The sequence below is a fragment of the Pempheris klunzingeri genome, chromosome 7 (genome assembly GCF_042242105.1).
Source record: "Pempheris klunzingeri isolate RE-2024b chromosome 7, fPemKlu1.hap1, whole genome shotgun sequence".
NCBI lineage: Eukaryota > Metazoa > Chordata > Actinopteri > Acropomatiformes > Pempheridae > Pempheris > Pempheris klunzingeri.
In genome coordinates, this window is record NC_092018.1 from 29,169,165 (window position 1) to 29,184,561 (window position 15,397).

The following is a 15,397-nucleotide window of genomic DNA, read 5'->3' on the forward strand; positions in this document are numbered from 1 at the left end:
ACATGCACACGATAACTTCATTATTGTGAATAACCACATTATGCTAATAGTTTGATTAAAGCATTTATACGGTTCACAGTAAACTGATTCCCCCAATAAGCTTACATGATTTCTTTGATAATTAGTTAATGTCCTGTAAGATGTTGCCCTGAGGAAATGTCTTATTAGTGCCACAAAATGAGGGAGAGAAAATGGTGGAACTCTACAGTCCACTTATTTGGCGTGTGAGATTTTACTGTGGAATTTTTCCCTCATGTTGTTCTTTTGTCATACACGCTTTCTCTGGTTTCTCCACAGCCTTTCTGTAACATGCACTGACTCAAAACCACACAAGAAACCCGACTACTCTGCACACACGCAACAGTAACCTGAAATACTGATGATTCCCAACTCCTGATCTTGTCATGATAAAAAAAATGCCAAAAAATGTTTTGCTTTGTGTGTTGTACTTACTAAATGCCCTGGTGTTGGAGAACGGGAGTCTTTGAGTCCTGCAGAACCAGGGACGTCCAAAAGAGGCCATTTCATCTGCAGGTACTGTGGGTGAGAACAAAGGAGTAGAATTACACAACAGAATCGGACGTGCTGCAGGGATAACAAAAGCATCAAATATTTACAAGATTTAAGGAAATGCAGAGCAAAAAGCCAAATCTAACGAGCCAAAAGAAGACAAAAAAAACCCTCTAATATTTACTGAACCCTTGGGACTGAATCTTTTCATAGAGCGTGCAAAAGTGGTATGAATGGTGTCAAGCCCACAGAGATCTCCAGCAGACACCTGTACGAGGCCCACATTGCTGCTGGAGTCAGACAGTCAGTTCTGGCACACGGGAGAGTGGGGAGAGTGATGTGAACACAACGGACTGGTGGAGGACTGTGAAATTGCCGTTTGTCAAGGAAAAACAAGAGGCCAGCTGTGGGCGCCCATCGCTGAGCGGGTGGGAAGAGACAGCTGGAAGGAAGCCCCATCTACAAAACAGCGAAAGGTTGAGCTGCGGACTTGAAGCGAACTCCTGTCTGTCCGTCTCAATTGGTTTGGCCTTTTGACCCCCAATCATATTGTCCCTCCTCTTCTCAGTATCGCTCTTTTTCACACATTTCTAAAAGTTATCATAAAGGCTTGTGCAAGTGTTTGCTTTCCCTCTTCTTTTTTTTCTCACGTCACAAAGATTTCCACCGGAACATTACTGCTGCCGATGTGCCATGGAGTAAGCTGTGTTCTCCAGGAAAGGTTTTTGTGATTTACTGCTTGATACAACAAGCTGGGCATTTTTTTTTTATCCTCCAGCAATGGAGATAGCTTGAAGCCAGAGCTCCGAAAGCACGGCTCAACCATCTGGTTTATGAATCAGTTTAAATACCGGACACAGCAGCTTGTCATGCATGTGGATTTTCTCTCTGGTACAATTTCAAATTAATTAAAAGTGTTTTATATTATAGGCCCGGGCCCATGTAGTGCAGAAACATAAAGGTATCATAGCATGTTATTTAAGTTGCCTTTTGGGCATGAAAGTGTTTTATAAGTGGGTGATAAATCCTGTCTGGACGATGTGATTGCACAATCTCACCATGCATCCTCTGTTATCATTCTACAATGTATACTACCGTTTTTATTTACATAGCATTGCACTAATAAATTCCTTTGCACAAACAGTTTGACGTCCACCCATAGCAAACATGTGACGGATGGAAAAGACAAAAAAGCAGTGCTTGACACTTAGAAAAAAAATAACCAGTTAAAGAATATATGCAACGCTTTGTCTGCTTTTCAAAAGTTTTCAAAAACGTGCAGGATAAATGATGACAAACAAGCAAACAGGAGGAGTCATGCATTCAGGTTTTGATTCTTAAAACTTAATTCATCACTCAGGGTTTGCGAGGAGGAAGGAAGCTTGGATGGCTGCGGGTTAAAAATGGAAAAGACATTATAGCAGAAGGGGGAAAAGGGAGAGGAGGGAAAAAAAAACATTTTCAGGAATGAGTTTGTCGGAGCAGGCAGTGGGTATTGTTTCCTGACAGCTGGGGTCCAACAGAGCACCGAGGCAGGGGGAAGGGGACCCTTTTTCCCTTCGAAAAGGGGGGAAATTCTTGGAGTTGACATCGGCCCTCTTCATTTTCACTATACTGCTCAAGGCTGAATCGTAGGTTCCAACTAATGGGCCCAAGTCCATACAACTGTCAGGAGGCAGTTGCTTTTAGAGGCTGCTAGCTCCCTATTGAAACTTTACTCTGCTGTGTGCATGGTGCCTAATGAATGCTACTCTCTGGAGAGAAAAATCCAAAACAATGCAGTTTTCTCTGTCTAATCTATGTCAATCATGAGTCCTTCCACAAATGAAACAAGCGCTATTGTGAGCGTTTGGTCTTGCCCGGCCGTGCCCACCCCGGCTCTCCCACCCGATCCATCCCTCATTTGACAGCTTCTGCCAGGACTGAGGAACATGCCCCCAGGCACTTTTTTCTGAGCGCCTACTTTTCTTTTAATTGCCAGTGTGCCCTATGGAGCAACTGTTCACACACTCCCTGAAACATCCAGCCAGGTAATGCCAGCCGCACACTGTCACATTAGCTCCAGTCCAGACTACAGCAGCACACCACTCACATGAGAGGCAGAGAGAGGGAGGGCGTTTGGGCCTGTGAGTTGTTTCGGGAAACAAAAGGCGAGGAATTGTGGGCCACGCTGCTCAGCAAAAACTTTCTCAGTGTTACAGTGAAGGGGAAAAAAAGGACACAATGGAAATGTAAGAAAAAAGTTAGGATAGCTGATAGCACCTAAAATCGGTGACTCAAATAGATCATATGGTTAAAGCGGTATTAAATGTTAGTAAAAGACTGAAACGGGAGATAAACCAGCATCAGTGTGGCTGCAAGACATTTAGTAATGCTTTACACATGCCCTTATTTTATTGGAAACAAATACAGGCATATGGTCGGGGCCCATAGCAATGTCTGTTTCAGCATGGGAGATGGAAGCTCTGGTAAATAGACTCGGACAGAGTACTGAAAGAAATGTGTAACTAAAGTGAAGTTTAGCTGATCCATTTTCATTGCTCTCTAATTGTCTTCCAGCCTTCCCTGCTGCCTCCAACACTCAGAATAGACATCAGTAGAATGTGCTACTTTTACAGGACCCAGATGCGACAAAGGTGGCAGTGATGCCACTGAAATTTTCCAAAAAGCTACACTGGAGCCCTTTGGTTTTTTGAAGAGAGAGAATGCAACATATGCTCTGGGGCATGTGGCCTGCCAGAGCTGGGTTCTAATTGTTACATTGCTCTCACAGAGCTGAGGAAAACACGGCCAAGAGTCTTTGTCATCTCTGAAGTGTGTGGTACCATACTGCAGGCCAACATCAGAGCACGGAGAAGAGACAGATGTCTGGACATTTGCTGTCAAACTAAGTCAGACACTCTGCCAAAGGGATAGAAAAAAATCCCAAACTTTGCTAGCAACTATCTGCCGACTTCAAGGCTGCGGTGAGTAGCCATAATGACAGTCAATAAGGCAGAAAGTAAAGTTATTATTATAGTAAAACTAATATTAATGTATAATAATTTCCATAACATGCAATGATTTTGCATGAAACATACGTTGGCTGTGGAACACTGCCACTATTAGTATCAAAAACAAGATATATGTTATTGTATGTTATGCTGAACTGCATTAACTTAATCAGTCACAGGCAAACGTTCAGACAAAGTCAAAGGACAAATAAAAGAGTGAATATGTATAAAGTGGCAGCTCAGACGAGGCCTGGCGCTTGTGAAATGGCTTCGCCCAACTTGTGGTGAATAGCGGAGCAGCAGGAATGCCTCCGCGGATCGCTCCTGCAGATAATGTCAATCACCTACTGTGTGGAGAACCCCTCCCCATTGTTTTCTTTTACCCCCCAACAGAAAACAAATGGGCCGCACAGCTTGCTGTTTGGCTGAGGTGTTAATTACCGTCCCCTGCCCATATGAACAGCAACTCCAGACAATAGCCCTGTCAGGCCCCCTACACGACGGTCCCTCCCTGGTTTGCTCTGCTGATATCACCTGCTCATGCGGGGCCATTGACACCTCAACCTGATCCATGCATGAAACACAACTAAAGCTTTAGGGACAAAAACAATGTGATAAGTAGCCCCCGCCTCGTCTCAGAGTTTGCATTAAGGCCCATTGTTTGCCAACATTAGAGGCAATTACACTGACAATTCTTAAGCAAACCTCGGCAGTCATTGTGCTAATTAGTGTGTAATTGATGGGGAAACGACAAGCAGCTCAGCTGGTCAGACCCACAATGCACTACTGGGCCACTGCAAATTTTTCTGAATGGGGACCATGTCCTATTATCCGGTCCACTATGAAGTAAGTAGATTAGTCAGGGAGGAAGTTATTAATTAAAGCTATCTTAAAGAGAGGTACAAAGAGAAAGAAACAACGAAAATATTTGTGTGTGACTGATAGATGATTTTTTCTTTTTTCATCAAATGGACAATGTGGATTTCTGACCCTGACCCCTCACTTAGATGCTTTTTTGAAGAAAAAAAAAATCCATCAGGCACTACAAGAACTGTCATTGTCACTCTGACTCATCTCTTGAATTTCATATATAGCCTCTTGGTTTACATTATACTAACCCTGAGAAGCCTGTGGTCCAGCAGTGGAGATAGCATCCTGCTAATGGCTACCACATTTGAAGTGTCCATTAGCCCATGGAGGAATGAAGTTAAGTGACTATGACAGGGTCACTCCCTCAGTTTGCCGGGCCTCTATTGTGACCTGGTTGGTCGTCCTGCATTCTTATTCACAGCCAGTAAAAAAAACTGGGTCAAAGGTCAGACATCCAGAGTGCTGTGGTTTCTATGGCAACGTGGCCTATTAAGGCCAGGCTCATTGGCCTCTTAACATGCTCTTGTACACAAAAGAACTATTAGTGCAAAGAGGGAGAGAGGAGAGTGGAGAGGGGAGGCAGCGTGAGGGAGGTCCTAACAACACGACGTCAAGGTTTTTCCAAGATTTCCAAGATGGTTACACACTCTGCCTGCAGCTCCATCCAAGTCTCTATGGAGCATACATACAATTTAAGCATCTACCTGACACAGCGAAGAAACTGCTGTATGTGGGTAATTTATTATCTAAAATCAGAGAGGAACATTGTTGCATATAATGTCCACATTTTGTCGAAAAAATTTCCAGGTTTCAACTTAAAAAAACGTCTGTGAGCAATGGTGTCACATGACTGCCTCATGCATATTCTGTACAAGGCCAAACTGGCCTGCAAACCGGGTTTATTTGAAAAGTCCTGGGAGTGAATTTACTGCTGTTTCAGTAATAAAGCAGCATTAACAGAACACAAGGCCAAGACAAACCCCCTTAAAAAGCTCCTTTAACATTCTGTTCCAGCGAGGGAGCTGCGACTTCAGCAGGAGTTTGCATTTTTGCAACTCAAGCAATTATTTGTATCAGGGTTTTTTTTCTTCTTCCTTTTGCATGACATGATCCTGAGTTATTGCTTCCTGTATCCACTGCTTTCGAGTGTTACCGTGGAGCACGTGCGAGCCTGTAGATGAAGCCGCCATTGTTTCTTCTTCTGTCTCGTTGACTTTCAGATACTCTAAATCAGGCGTGGTTAAAGGAGATGCTCTTCGGTCTTAAAGAGGTTAAAGTTAGGAATAAGTGAGTAATTCTGTTACAGGGCGCAACAGCAGGTCATATAAAACTCACTGTATAATTAGACACACAAGAAAATAATTATGCATCTGGTAAGAGCAAGGCCATCTCATAAAGACAGAGTGGAGGGCGCGAAGCTATTCAAGTCAATTATGTGAAGTAAGTTATGTGGTTTCCCGTACCTGGGAGATCTGCTTTATATTGTTACAGACTCCTCCGCTTAATGTCAGTATGATCTGATGTCAAGACAGGCTGCACCTCAAATGTCAAAGATGTCGTCCTTTTCCATGTCCTGTGGCATTGTTTGTCCAGTCGCACAGGAACACAACTTTTTATTGTTTGGGGAGTAGCCTCGTTTCATTGAAATTCACAGCCATAAACGTCTGTATAATTAACTCCAGAACACGAGGTGGTTACCAGTGGTTGGCTGGATGTTTACAGTAAAGCTCTACTTAGAAATCAAATGTGTGTGTGTGTGTGTGTGTGTGTGTGTGTGTGTGCGTGTATGTGAGTCTAAGTGTAGGTGTGTGTGCGTCCAAGTCTACGCCAATGACACACAAGTGAGACCTGAATTTTTCATTTATGACCAAACACAAATTGACTGGAGACAGCATGGGTTACCAATATAATACAGTGTTTCCTGCCAAGGCATTTAGGAGGCAATAATAAGTCCAGCATGCACCCCTCACACCGAACAGGGCAAATACCACAGCGCAGTAATCACTCCAAACTCTCGGAGTAGACATAAAAATAATCTTTTTCTCTTCTTTTTCCTGAAATTGCAGATAAATATTTACCGCCGCCCTCCAGAAGTAAATTTGAGGACGTCTGCTAAAAGTGTGTCGTTTTTTTCTGACAGGGCATAGTAGGTGATTGTTTCTTCGTCTTTTTTGGAAAAAAAAAGAAGCTTTTTTTGGCTCATATTTTTTTTTAACTTCCTAAAAGCAGCTGACAGTGGCAGGAGAGGCAACGAGGCATCTTGAAGGGAGAGTGTCAGTTTTGAAAAACAGAGGTGGGCATAAGTGGGTGTAGTGGAGAAGGCAAGAGAGAGAGAGAGAGAAAAAAAGGGCCTAAATTAAACACATTTGTTTCTGCTCTCACATACCACAAGTCTTATGAAAACAGAGGGCTGATTGTGTTCACTCTGCAAGTCCACCCCCCCTCCTCCCCCCCAAACCTCCCCTCTCTCTCTTCACCACCACCCAGCTCCACACCCCCACCCCCCTGTCCTGAGCAGCAGCAGCCCCTCCCCGCCCCCTGACCCCCCTCCCCACACACACAGCTGCCTGCAGATGCCTCCTGTGTTTGCTCTCCCAGTCCAGGCGCAAATCTCCAGGCTCCGCTGACTTCTGGGCCCTGCCTCATCTCAGATTTTACTACCTGACATCCCTATCACCCCACTGCTAACCCCACTCGCTCCACTCTGCCGTCTCCTCTCCGACCGCCCCTCCGGGGCACGCAGACTCAAGCACACAGACACATTCACGCGCCACAGGTATGCCGCCACACTCAGTCCTGTCGCACGGGGACACAGAAACTGATTGTTGGAAATTAAACCCATATACCCTTATTGTGAATGATTTTAGAAACATTTCAGGAATTACAACAAAACAGAAACATAGAAACACAGAAAAATAGAAATGGGCTAGAAGCAAAATAATTCTCTTCTCTGCCATTTTTCGACTGAATTAGACAAAATAAAGCAAAAATTAATATTTTGGGTGGTTGAAAATAATTTCATCTGACAGTACTACTCGGTATGTTACACAGGAATGAACTGAATAGGAAAATATTTCAAAAGTAGTTTCAAACTTCCACAGTGTGTGACAAAGCGCACAACTTACTACCATGACATTCCCCGTGATTAGTTATGCATATTGTCAGCGGACTGCAGGGAGGTCTGGAACGTCGCCAAAGCATTTTTATACCTGAAACATTCGTAAAAGTCACTCCCCAGCAATCTACAGGCTTCATTTTCATCACGCTGCGCATAGTGATATTGAGTGCTAAATCATGATCTAGTGATAGGTTTGGCTGTAAATTCAATTCGCGTTCACATCCAGGGATCCTCTTACATGTCTGAAACTTTGTAAAGAATAAATTTTCCAGAACGAACGTGTGGGTTTTCAGGCTTGGAGGAAAAGCCTTTAGAGGAGTCACAAAGCGGGATGAGGTTGGGTCATGAGGTCCCCTACCTCTTCAAGGTTCATCAGGTCTCTTGAAAGCAAAACAATGGAGTAGAAACATAAGCAAGGGCCTGGCTATCTCCTGACAATGTCATTTTTTTTGTTCTGTCGATAGTGCATAAATTACTTTTTACACATTTTGAGAAGAGAGATATTTTCTTAGCAACTCACATTGATTTATATAAGCTGTTCTGGTTTTGCTGAAAAGTGGCTGAAAAATGTCTCTATAACATGAACCAGACCACTGAAAACTCAAGGCTGGACATGCTATTCAAAACAGTATATGTATACAGCTGTTGCTATCTTTCAGTTTCAATACAATCTAATGAGAACGGCAAGGTGATTACGATCAGGGGCTGCTGTAAATATCAAATTCCCAGGGACGGAGTTTAGGAGAGGCCCCTTACAATTACACAGTATTCAGGAATGCAGGGTATGAACCGCAGTTACATGGAGCTGAAGACAAAATGCTCACATCCCATTCTGGACGTTCTGCTCACACCACGTGAGGTTTACGAAGAGCATAAAAAAAGTAGGAAAGTTTATCTTTCATGACAAGCTGTTTTCTGCAAGCCCCAAATCTGTGCCGCAACGCAACAAACTTCTTCTCAATCCAAACTGCACACTTCTGCAAACAATTAGTGTTAACCCCAAAAACTGTAAGCTGCTCAGAGAGAGAGGGGGGGAGACTGAGAGAAAGAGAGAAAGAACGAAGGGGGAGTGACTGGAGAAAGAGAAGGGGTGCTTGTGCACAATTACAGCAGGGATTTATGGCCTGAGAAACAATTTATAAATCACAGCGCCTGAGCTAATGTGCTCCAGATTGTTCTCCATGCAGCTGCAATTTTGGTCTGCGTGAAACGGCATAATAAACCTGGCTGGAGGACATGTTTGGGTGGTTGTGTGTGTGTGTGTGTGTGTGTGTGTGTGTGCGTGGGGAGGGGGTAGCAGGGAGAAAAGTTGAGGTTGTGGGTGGTGGGTGATGCGGGTGAAGCTGTGGGCTCGCAAAGTTTCTGAGGTGTTCTGAACAAAGAAACTGAGAACGTTTTTTTTTTCTTCCAACAGGCTGGTGTCAGATTTTGCTGAGGTGCAGTTCTTGAATGTCAAATAAGAAGGTCTTTGCAGAAATCTCAGAAGTATAAAGTTGTAAATTGTGGAAATAATACCTATTAAAGGATGTTTTGTATAGTAACAGTGGGCTTACACAGTAGCTGGACAGCAAACGCAACAAAACTCTTCCAAAGCGAGAACTGTAACTGAATAATTACACAAGTTTCCACTAAGAAACAATTCAATTGTCCAACCGTAAAACTAAGCCAGTTTTATGAGCTCATTGTGAAACGGTGAACTATGGCCTTGTAATTCTTGACACAAGTGAAAATTAATTTTAGGTTATAATAAGAAAAGACAAATGTTGCAAACCGATCCCTTCATTGTAGCTGCAGGCTGGTGTGGACGACGGGATCGGATGTGCTGAGGGGAAGCCTGGGCTTTTGTGGCCACTCAGCCAACTGGCCCTGAACCTTGACCTCTAACCCTTCACCCTAGGGGGCAAACAAAGCTCTGAGTGACATCTGAAACTAGACACTCTGTGGGGAGAGAGTGTCTGGACAGGACTCAAATAACCCCATTAACGCTGCAAAAAAAGATTTATGGCTTTTTATTCTGCCCCTGCAAATCTCGACGTTGAAGAGTCGCACAGATCTGTCAAAAATAATCAAGCAATTAGAGGTGTGCACCCAGTTTCGTCTTGTTTACTTCATCATCATCTCCATCTTGCACGAAGATAAGCAGAAATGTTCCATAATTAACGACTCCGAGTAGTTGTGATTAGCAGTGATACACACATATGCCAGCAGTTAGTCTGTATCCAAATAAATTCTGCTTAATACGAACAACATGAAGCTAATCTTCAGGCGGTTTTCAGAGAGTCACTGATGCATATTCACCAGCACCTCTGATGGATTCTATACAATGGATTACGTAAACAGCTCTGGCATTAGTACACTGTAAACAAAAACAGAGAGAAAAGTTGATGGTAAATGTGCTGCGGTGAATGCGAGCCTCCGTCGCCAGAATGCTGAAAGCCACTGTAGTATTTAAATCAGGCAAGGAGGGAGGAAGACTCGGCCAAGCATTCTGTAGCTCAGCTGTGAGGCTCTAAGCCGTTGCCCTAGGGTCTTTGTCCTGCCTTTCAGGGCAAGTCTGAGGTAGTCAAAGACCCTATTCATGACCGGCGCTCCCCCTGCCAACACACCCATACAGCCCCAGTCAAGTCAGCCGAGAGCTATAGAGCCTTCCCATTTCACACGAGAATCAGACCTGCCCCTAAAGCCTGCTTCAGGGATTTCCAATAGCCAGCCCCTCCAACCCATGTACAAATCAAACAAAAGGGCTCCTTGGCCTACTCCATGTCATATAGGGCTGATTGGATCTTTTTTTTTCCCTAATGTAGCTACTCTAAATTTGAAGGAAATAAGTCAGTCACATTTGTGGGGATTTGGTATCCAGCCATGTAAACGGATGAGGGATTGTGTCAGCAGAGGTGCGGAGCTGCCGTCAGACCCTCCATCGTTATTGTCCAATACAAGATTCGCCTCATGCTAATACACATTTTATAGTGCAGAGCCAGAAGATAAACATGTGTATATGAAATGATTAAATCTCCCAACAAAGAAACCTAATTATGCTAATCATCTGAGGCAGGCATAAGGGGAATCCCGCTATCACTAAAGAGTGTCTTATGTCTGAGGAGCACAAGGCACTCGACAACAGCCATTACTCATAATCGAGAGCCATTACCTCATAATTTCAAATTGAGCAGATAAGGCCGGGAAAGAGTGAGATGCTGTGGTCGAGGCCAAAGTAAAAATATCGTGCCATCAGAAGTTTCTGCTGCCCCTGCTGTTTATTCTAACAGGATCCACAAGTCTGGTTCCAGATAAGGAGGCTACACACTTTAGATGACTTGTGCCTTTGCTCAGCTTTAATCAAATTTGCTGCTTTGCAGAACATTGTGACTTCTTAACAAGTACAATTGGTTTATGATGGTAACTGGGGGAAGCACAGGGCATCCAGAGGTTAGGTTATTATCAATATTTGGACAAACAGCCTCATCTCATGGGAAAACTGTACGTATATGTATGATATTTAACATTTGCAGACTATATGACAGACCATATGGACTCATCCATTCTGTTTTTATACATCAATCATTTATTGAACGCTGCTCTATCATATCCTTATCCTAACTGTAACTTAAAAAAATAAGAAAACAGACTCATGACTTGAAAAAAATATATATTCTATAGTTATTATTATTATTATTAAAACAATGTTACGTTTCTGAAAACATGATCATTTGGAAATGTATACCTTTTGTATATCATGCAAACCACAGAGAGAAGGCCACTTATAATTACAATTAAAATAGTTAGAGATAAGAACAATGTTGTTAGTTATTTACTTCCACAACTACTTGTCAGACAAACCAGTTAAAAACTGCATATGCAGCGTCACAAGCTTTTGCCTTGTGTTTCAGACAAACCCAGTAAAAGTAACCACACAGTAACACGTGTCCTGCTTATATGAATGTATCAACCATGGAAAATTCCCTGTGGCTCCCTTTAAGATTTATGCAGTCAAACATACGATCCATTACACACACTACTTGTGTTTTTAAAGCCAGAGCTAAATTCAGATTACAGATGGCACGTCGCTCTCATCAGTTACATCATCAGTTACAGCTGTAAGTTTATAGCAAATGTACGTTTCAATCTGTATTGTATCACGAAGTGAACCAGATCCATGCTGCAGCATAAAATATATTTAAACAGGAAGAGGAACAGTGGGCTTTTTTATCAGTTTAGTCATAATCTACATAAATTAAACCCATTCAACCATAAACTGGTGAATGTCAGCGTGCAGCAGGTCACATGTGTGTGCAGGTGCAATGTGTTGACGTGACATGTGTCCGTCAGGGGACGTGCGCCGCACCGGCAGTCCAAACTTGCTCCACCAATACAGGGACAAACTCAGTGGGAAGCAGCCAAATTGATTTATAACTTCTACAAGAAGAACAGCTGCTCTGCTCGCTGTCAACTAACCTCATCCTGGACGGATATCCATCCACTTCTTAATTTAGTATGACCAGTACAACCTCGCCGATGCTACACACATACTGTGTGACATGGCCTTTCCCAACACATTTCTACGGCCTGCATGTGAACTGAAGCGAATCCTGATACAAATCTGAGTTGCACTGATGCAACATGTGCACGATCTGATAGCCTCCTGCTGTTTGCTGATTGGGCTGTGGCTGTAAGGGAATGGCAAAGCATTGTGGTCTATGGTGGGGGAACGGTGGGAGACAGAATCCCTCAGATAAGTGAGTGCCTCAAGGTCTGGAAGCCGGCCCACCTTGGGATAACAGGCAAAGGAATAGCAGGACCCGTATCTGCCCCAGTTTTTGCTCCCACCACCACATCTCATCAACAATCTCTCCTCCTGCCTGCTCTCTCTCTCTCTCTGTCGCTCTCTCTGTCTCTCTCTCTCTCTCCTGCTGCCTGCAGTGCTTAAACTGAAAACAGCTGCTTGGAATACCAGACTGATGAAACCCTGTTTAGAGCTTTTTCTTTTTCTTCCTGCTGTACAATCACGTTTTATTAGCATGGAGTGAAGCGTTTAAGGTACAATTATAGAGGGAAAACATTTCTTTATGTGAGCTAAACAGTAGTGGTTATGGCTACGAAAGGGCCACATGTACTTATATGGGACAGTCCAATAGGACACTTCATTGTCGCTATAAGTTAGATACAATATGGCTGCAAGCAACTGCTATTTTCTTTATCAGTGATTCTGAAAGGTTCGCTGAAATTCTTCTCCCTACAGTTCAAACGATTAGTCGATTCCCTGTTTCCAGCTTCTCGTCTGTGAGAATTAGTGGTTTCCTCTTTGTCGTGTTTGACAGATTATAAACCAAACTGTATTCAACTCGTGCCGCGCTGATGCGACACAAAAAGGAGAAAAGAAACTGCTTGAATTTGGATTTTTAGTGAATAAATGAGCTAGACAATTAAGCCACGTTCAGAAATTGTTTCAGGAGTTTGGTCACCTGAGAGTGAGTCTCTATCCTCCTATATAATTCCCCCCGCCGCCGTTTGCACCGCAGAACAGACATGACTAAGCTGGTATTCACATGACACATGATCCGTGTCTCCACCTCCCACATCTCCATCTCCAAAAACACTTGTCTTTCACTTTTTTGATAATTAGCAGCTGTGGGGGACTACAGATAGCAAGCTTTAGGTTTCCATTGCTACATTCCCAATCTATCTGTCTGTGGGTTTCAGAATAGCTCAAACCTGCAATGACCATCTACTGTACAAGGATTGTTTAAAAGTAGACGGAACGTGTGCGGACATGACTCTTTAGTATCTAACTCTGCAAGAGGAGGTTTTTATTGTCGGGATGTTGGACGGATATGGTCGACAACATGTTTAAACTGTCTCAAAGCTATACAGCAGAGATTTGGGAGAGAACTCAGGTGTGTTAGAGATGTTCACCTTTGGCTATATCGCTCTCAAATCCAGACACAAGTTCACCCAAATTTTTCACAGGGAAAAGCAATGTTCCAAACCACGCAGCAGCTCTGGCCAAACATAGCAAATGAGAAAAACACATTAATTGATAAAAACACATTTGCACACATATTCATCTTGGCACATCAAAGGGATTCATTGATGTCACTGAACACGGGGAGTCTGCGGCTGGAGAGGGGAGATGTTGGTTATCCTTTCCTCAAAGGGTGCTGAGATGCTCCTGATGGGCCCCGCGCTCGAGAAGCCAGAGAGCGCTATAAACAGAATTTCTAATGCCAGGCGGGCGAGTGGGTGGGTTAGGTAGTGAACTAGCAGGCTATGGGGTAGCGGGAGGAATTGACGCCAGCTCATGCTTTCCACAGAGACCAAAGAGGGAAGGATACAGCCCAGGACTGACACCATTTCACACACTTCTATACATGTGATGTTAGGAAGCGAGCATGAACATCCACGGTCTGAAAAAACAAAATATATACTTTTAAATCGCATGTTTACTGTATGTGGATGTAAGCTAAAGATTACAAAGAGCGCATTGTCTCCAGTTTCTGATTTAGATGAGCGAGTGATGTGTGAAGTGGATCATTTGCAATCAATTGTTACGGCAATATAATCACCACTACAAACTGCTTTGGTTTGTGTCGTTATCATAAGACCTGACCTTGATTACCTCTGTGCAATAAAAACTAATTGCTAACACATCAAACAATTGTTGATATAATGTAATAATTTGTTCTGTAATAAACTAAAATGCCTCTATTTTCAAATGTGCAAACCTCAGTCCAGCATCTTCTCAAACTAAGTTATGATTCATTTAATATTTCATAACATGTTTTTATTTGCCAAATTGAATTCAATTTCAAGCCCAAGCAATGTATTCATTATCACTCCAGACAAGAGCTCTCAGCCAGCGATGGCATTTCTGTGGCTGCTGGCGATCAGATTTTAATTGAACAGAGCCACTAAATTGATGTAGATGTGTTTGCCTTTGAAGAAAAAGTCTTTTAAAAACTATCACCCTAGTCAAAAATGTTAGCTCTGTTGACACAGCGCCTCGTTGAAAAAATATTTGCGTGCTAACATTCAGGAATACAACACTGAGGGTTGTCAGAAAGTGAGCCCTGTACACTGTTCCCTCTGTTGCAAAGTATCCACAGAGCCTCACCTGAACGGCCCCCTCCCCCCTCCTCCCGCTCCTCCTCCTCCCTAAACCGACACTCACAGACTCTACACACACACACACACACACAAGTGTGCAGCATGCATGGACGCATGTGTGCACACTGACACACACACGTACGCAGCAAGGTGAGTGAAATGCCAAGTGAGCCACCTGATGAAAAGACACCTCCACACAAACAGCGTTTGCTTATGCAGGGAGAGGCCCTTTTATTCCGCGGGACAATGTCTGTTGACTTTTCTTTGTCTGCACATTTTTAAGCACCAAAACCAGCAGAAAGAATGGGAAAGAAAGAAGTCGGAGAGGCATGCAATCGCAGCCAATGACATGTTCAGACTTATACAAGCTCTCCATTCATATCTCAATCTCAGACAGTTTTCTATTCAACAATCATGCTCGGGCGTTCGAGTGACCCACTGGCTATTTGATGAAGATATATTTGAGTGGCTAACCTCGCTCTCGCTTACTCGCCACCTCTCACACACAAGAGGCATTTCACCCTTAGGTGATGATGATGATGTACTAGCAGAGTCATCTAAAAGTGCTGATGAAGCTGACAAGAGGTGGCGTCAAGCCTCGGTGTGTGCTCACCGATTAAATCTGGCAGCGATGTGTCCCTACAGGAACAATGGGGTGATAATCACATCAGTGAATTGACAAACAATATGCTGGATTTGTTGGGCTGACTTAGTAGGAAAAAAAAAAAAACCTCTCTGGCCCCGCACTCCACAGCAGGCAGGAGTCTGGTGGAACATCTCTGCAAACATAAAACCTCCTCCT

At 43.4% G+C, this 15,397-nt stretch overlaps 1 protein-coding gene across 2 annotated transcripts in view; it reads right to left on the bottom strand.

The window, feature by feature from the left end:
- Nucleotides 1-15,397, bottom strand: part of LOC139204526 (transcription factor 7-like 1-B) — a 32,157-nt gene that overhangs the window by 12,578 nt on the left and 4,182 nt on the right. For both annotated transcript variants that reach the window (XM_070834563.1, XM_070834562.1), the window contains exon 4: nucleotides 454-537. In XM_070834563.1, the coding sequence (XP_070690664.1) occupies nucleotides 454-537 (84 nt within the window). The remainder of the gene's footprint in view (nucleotides 1-453; nucleotides 538-15,397) is intronic.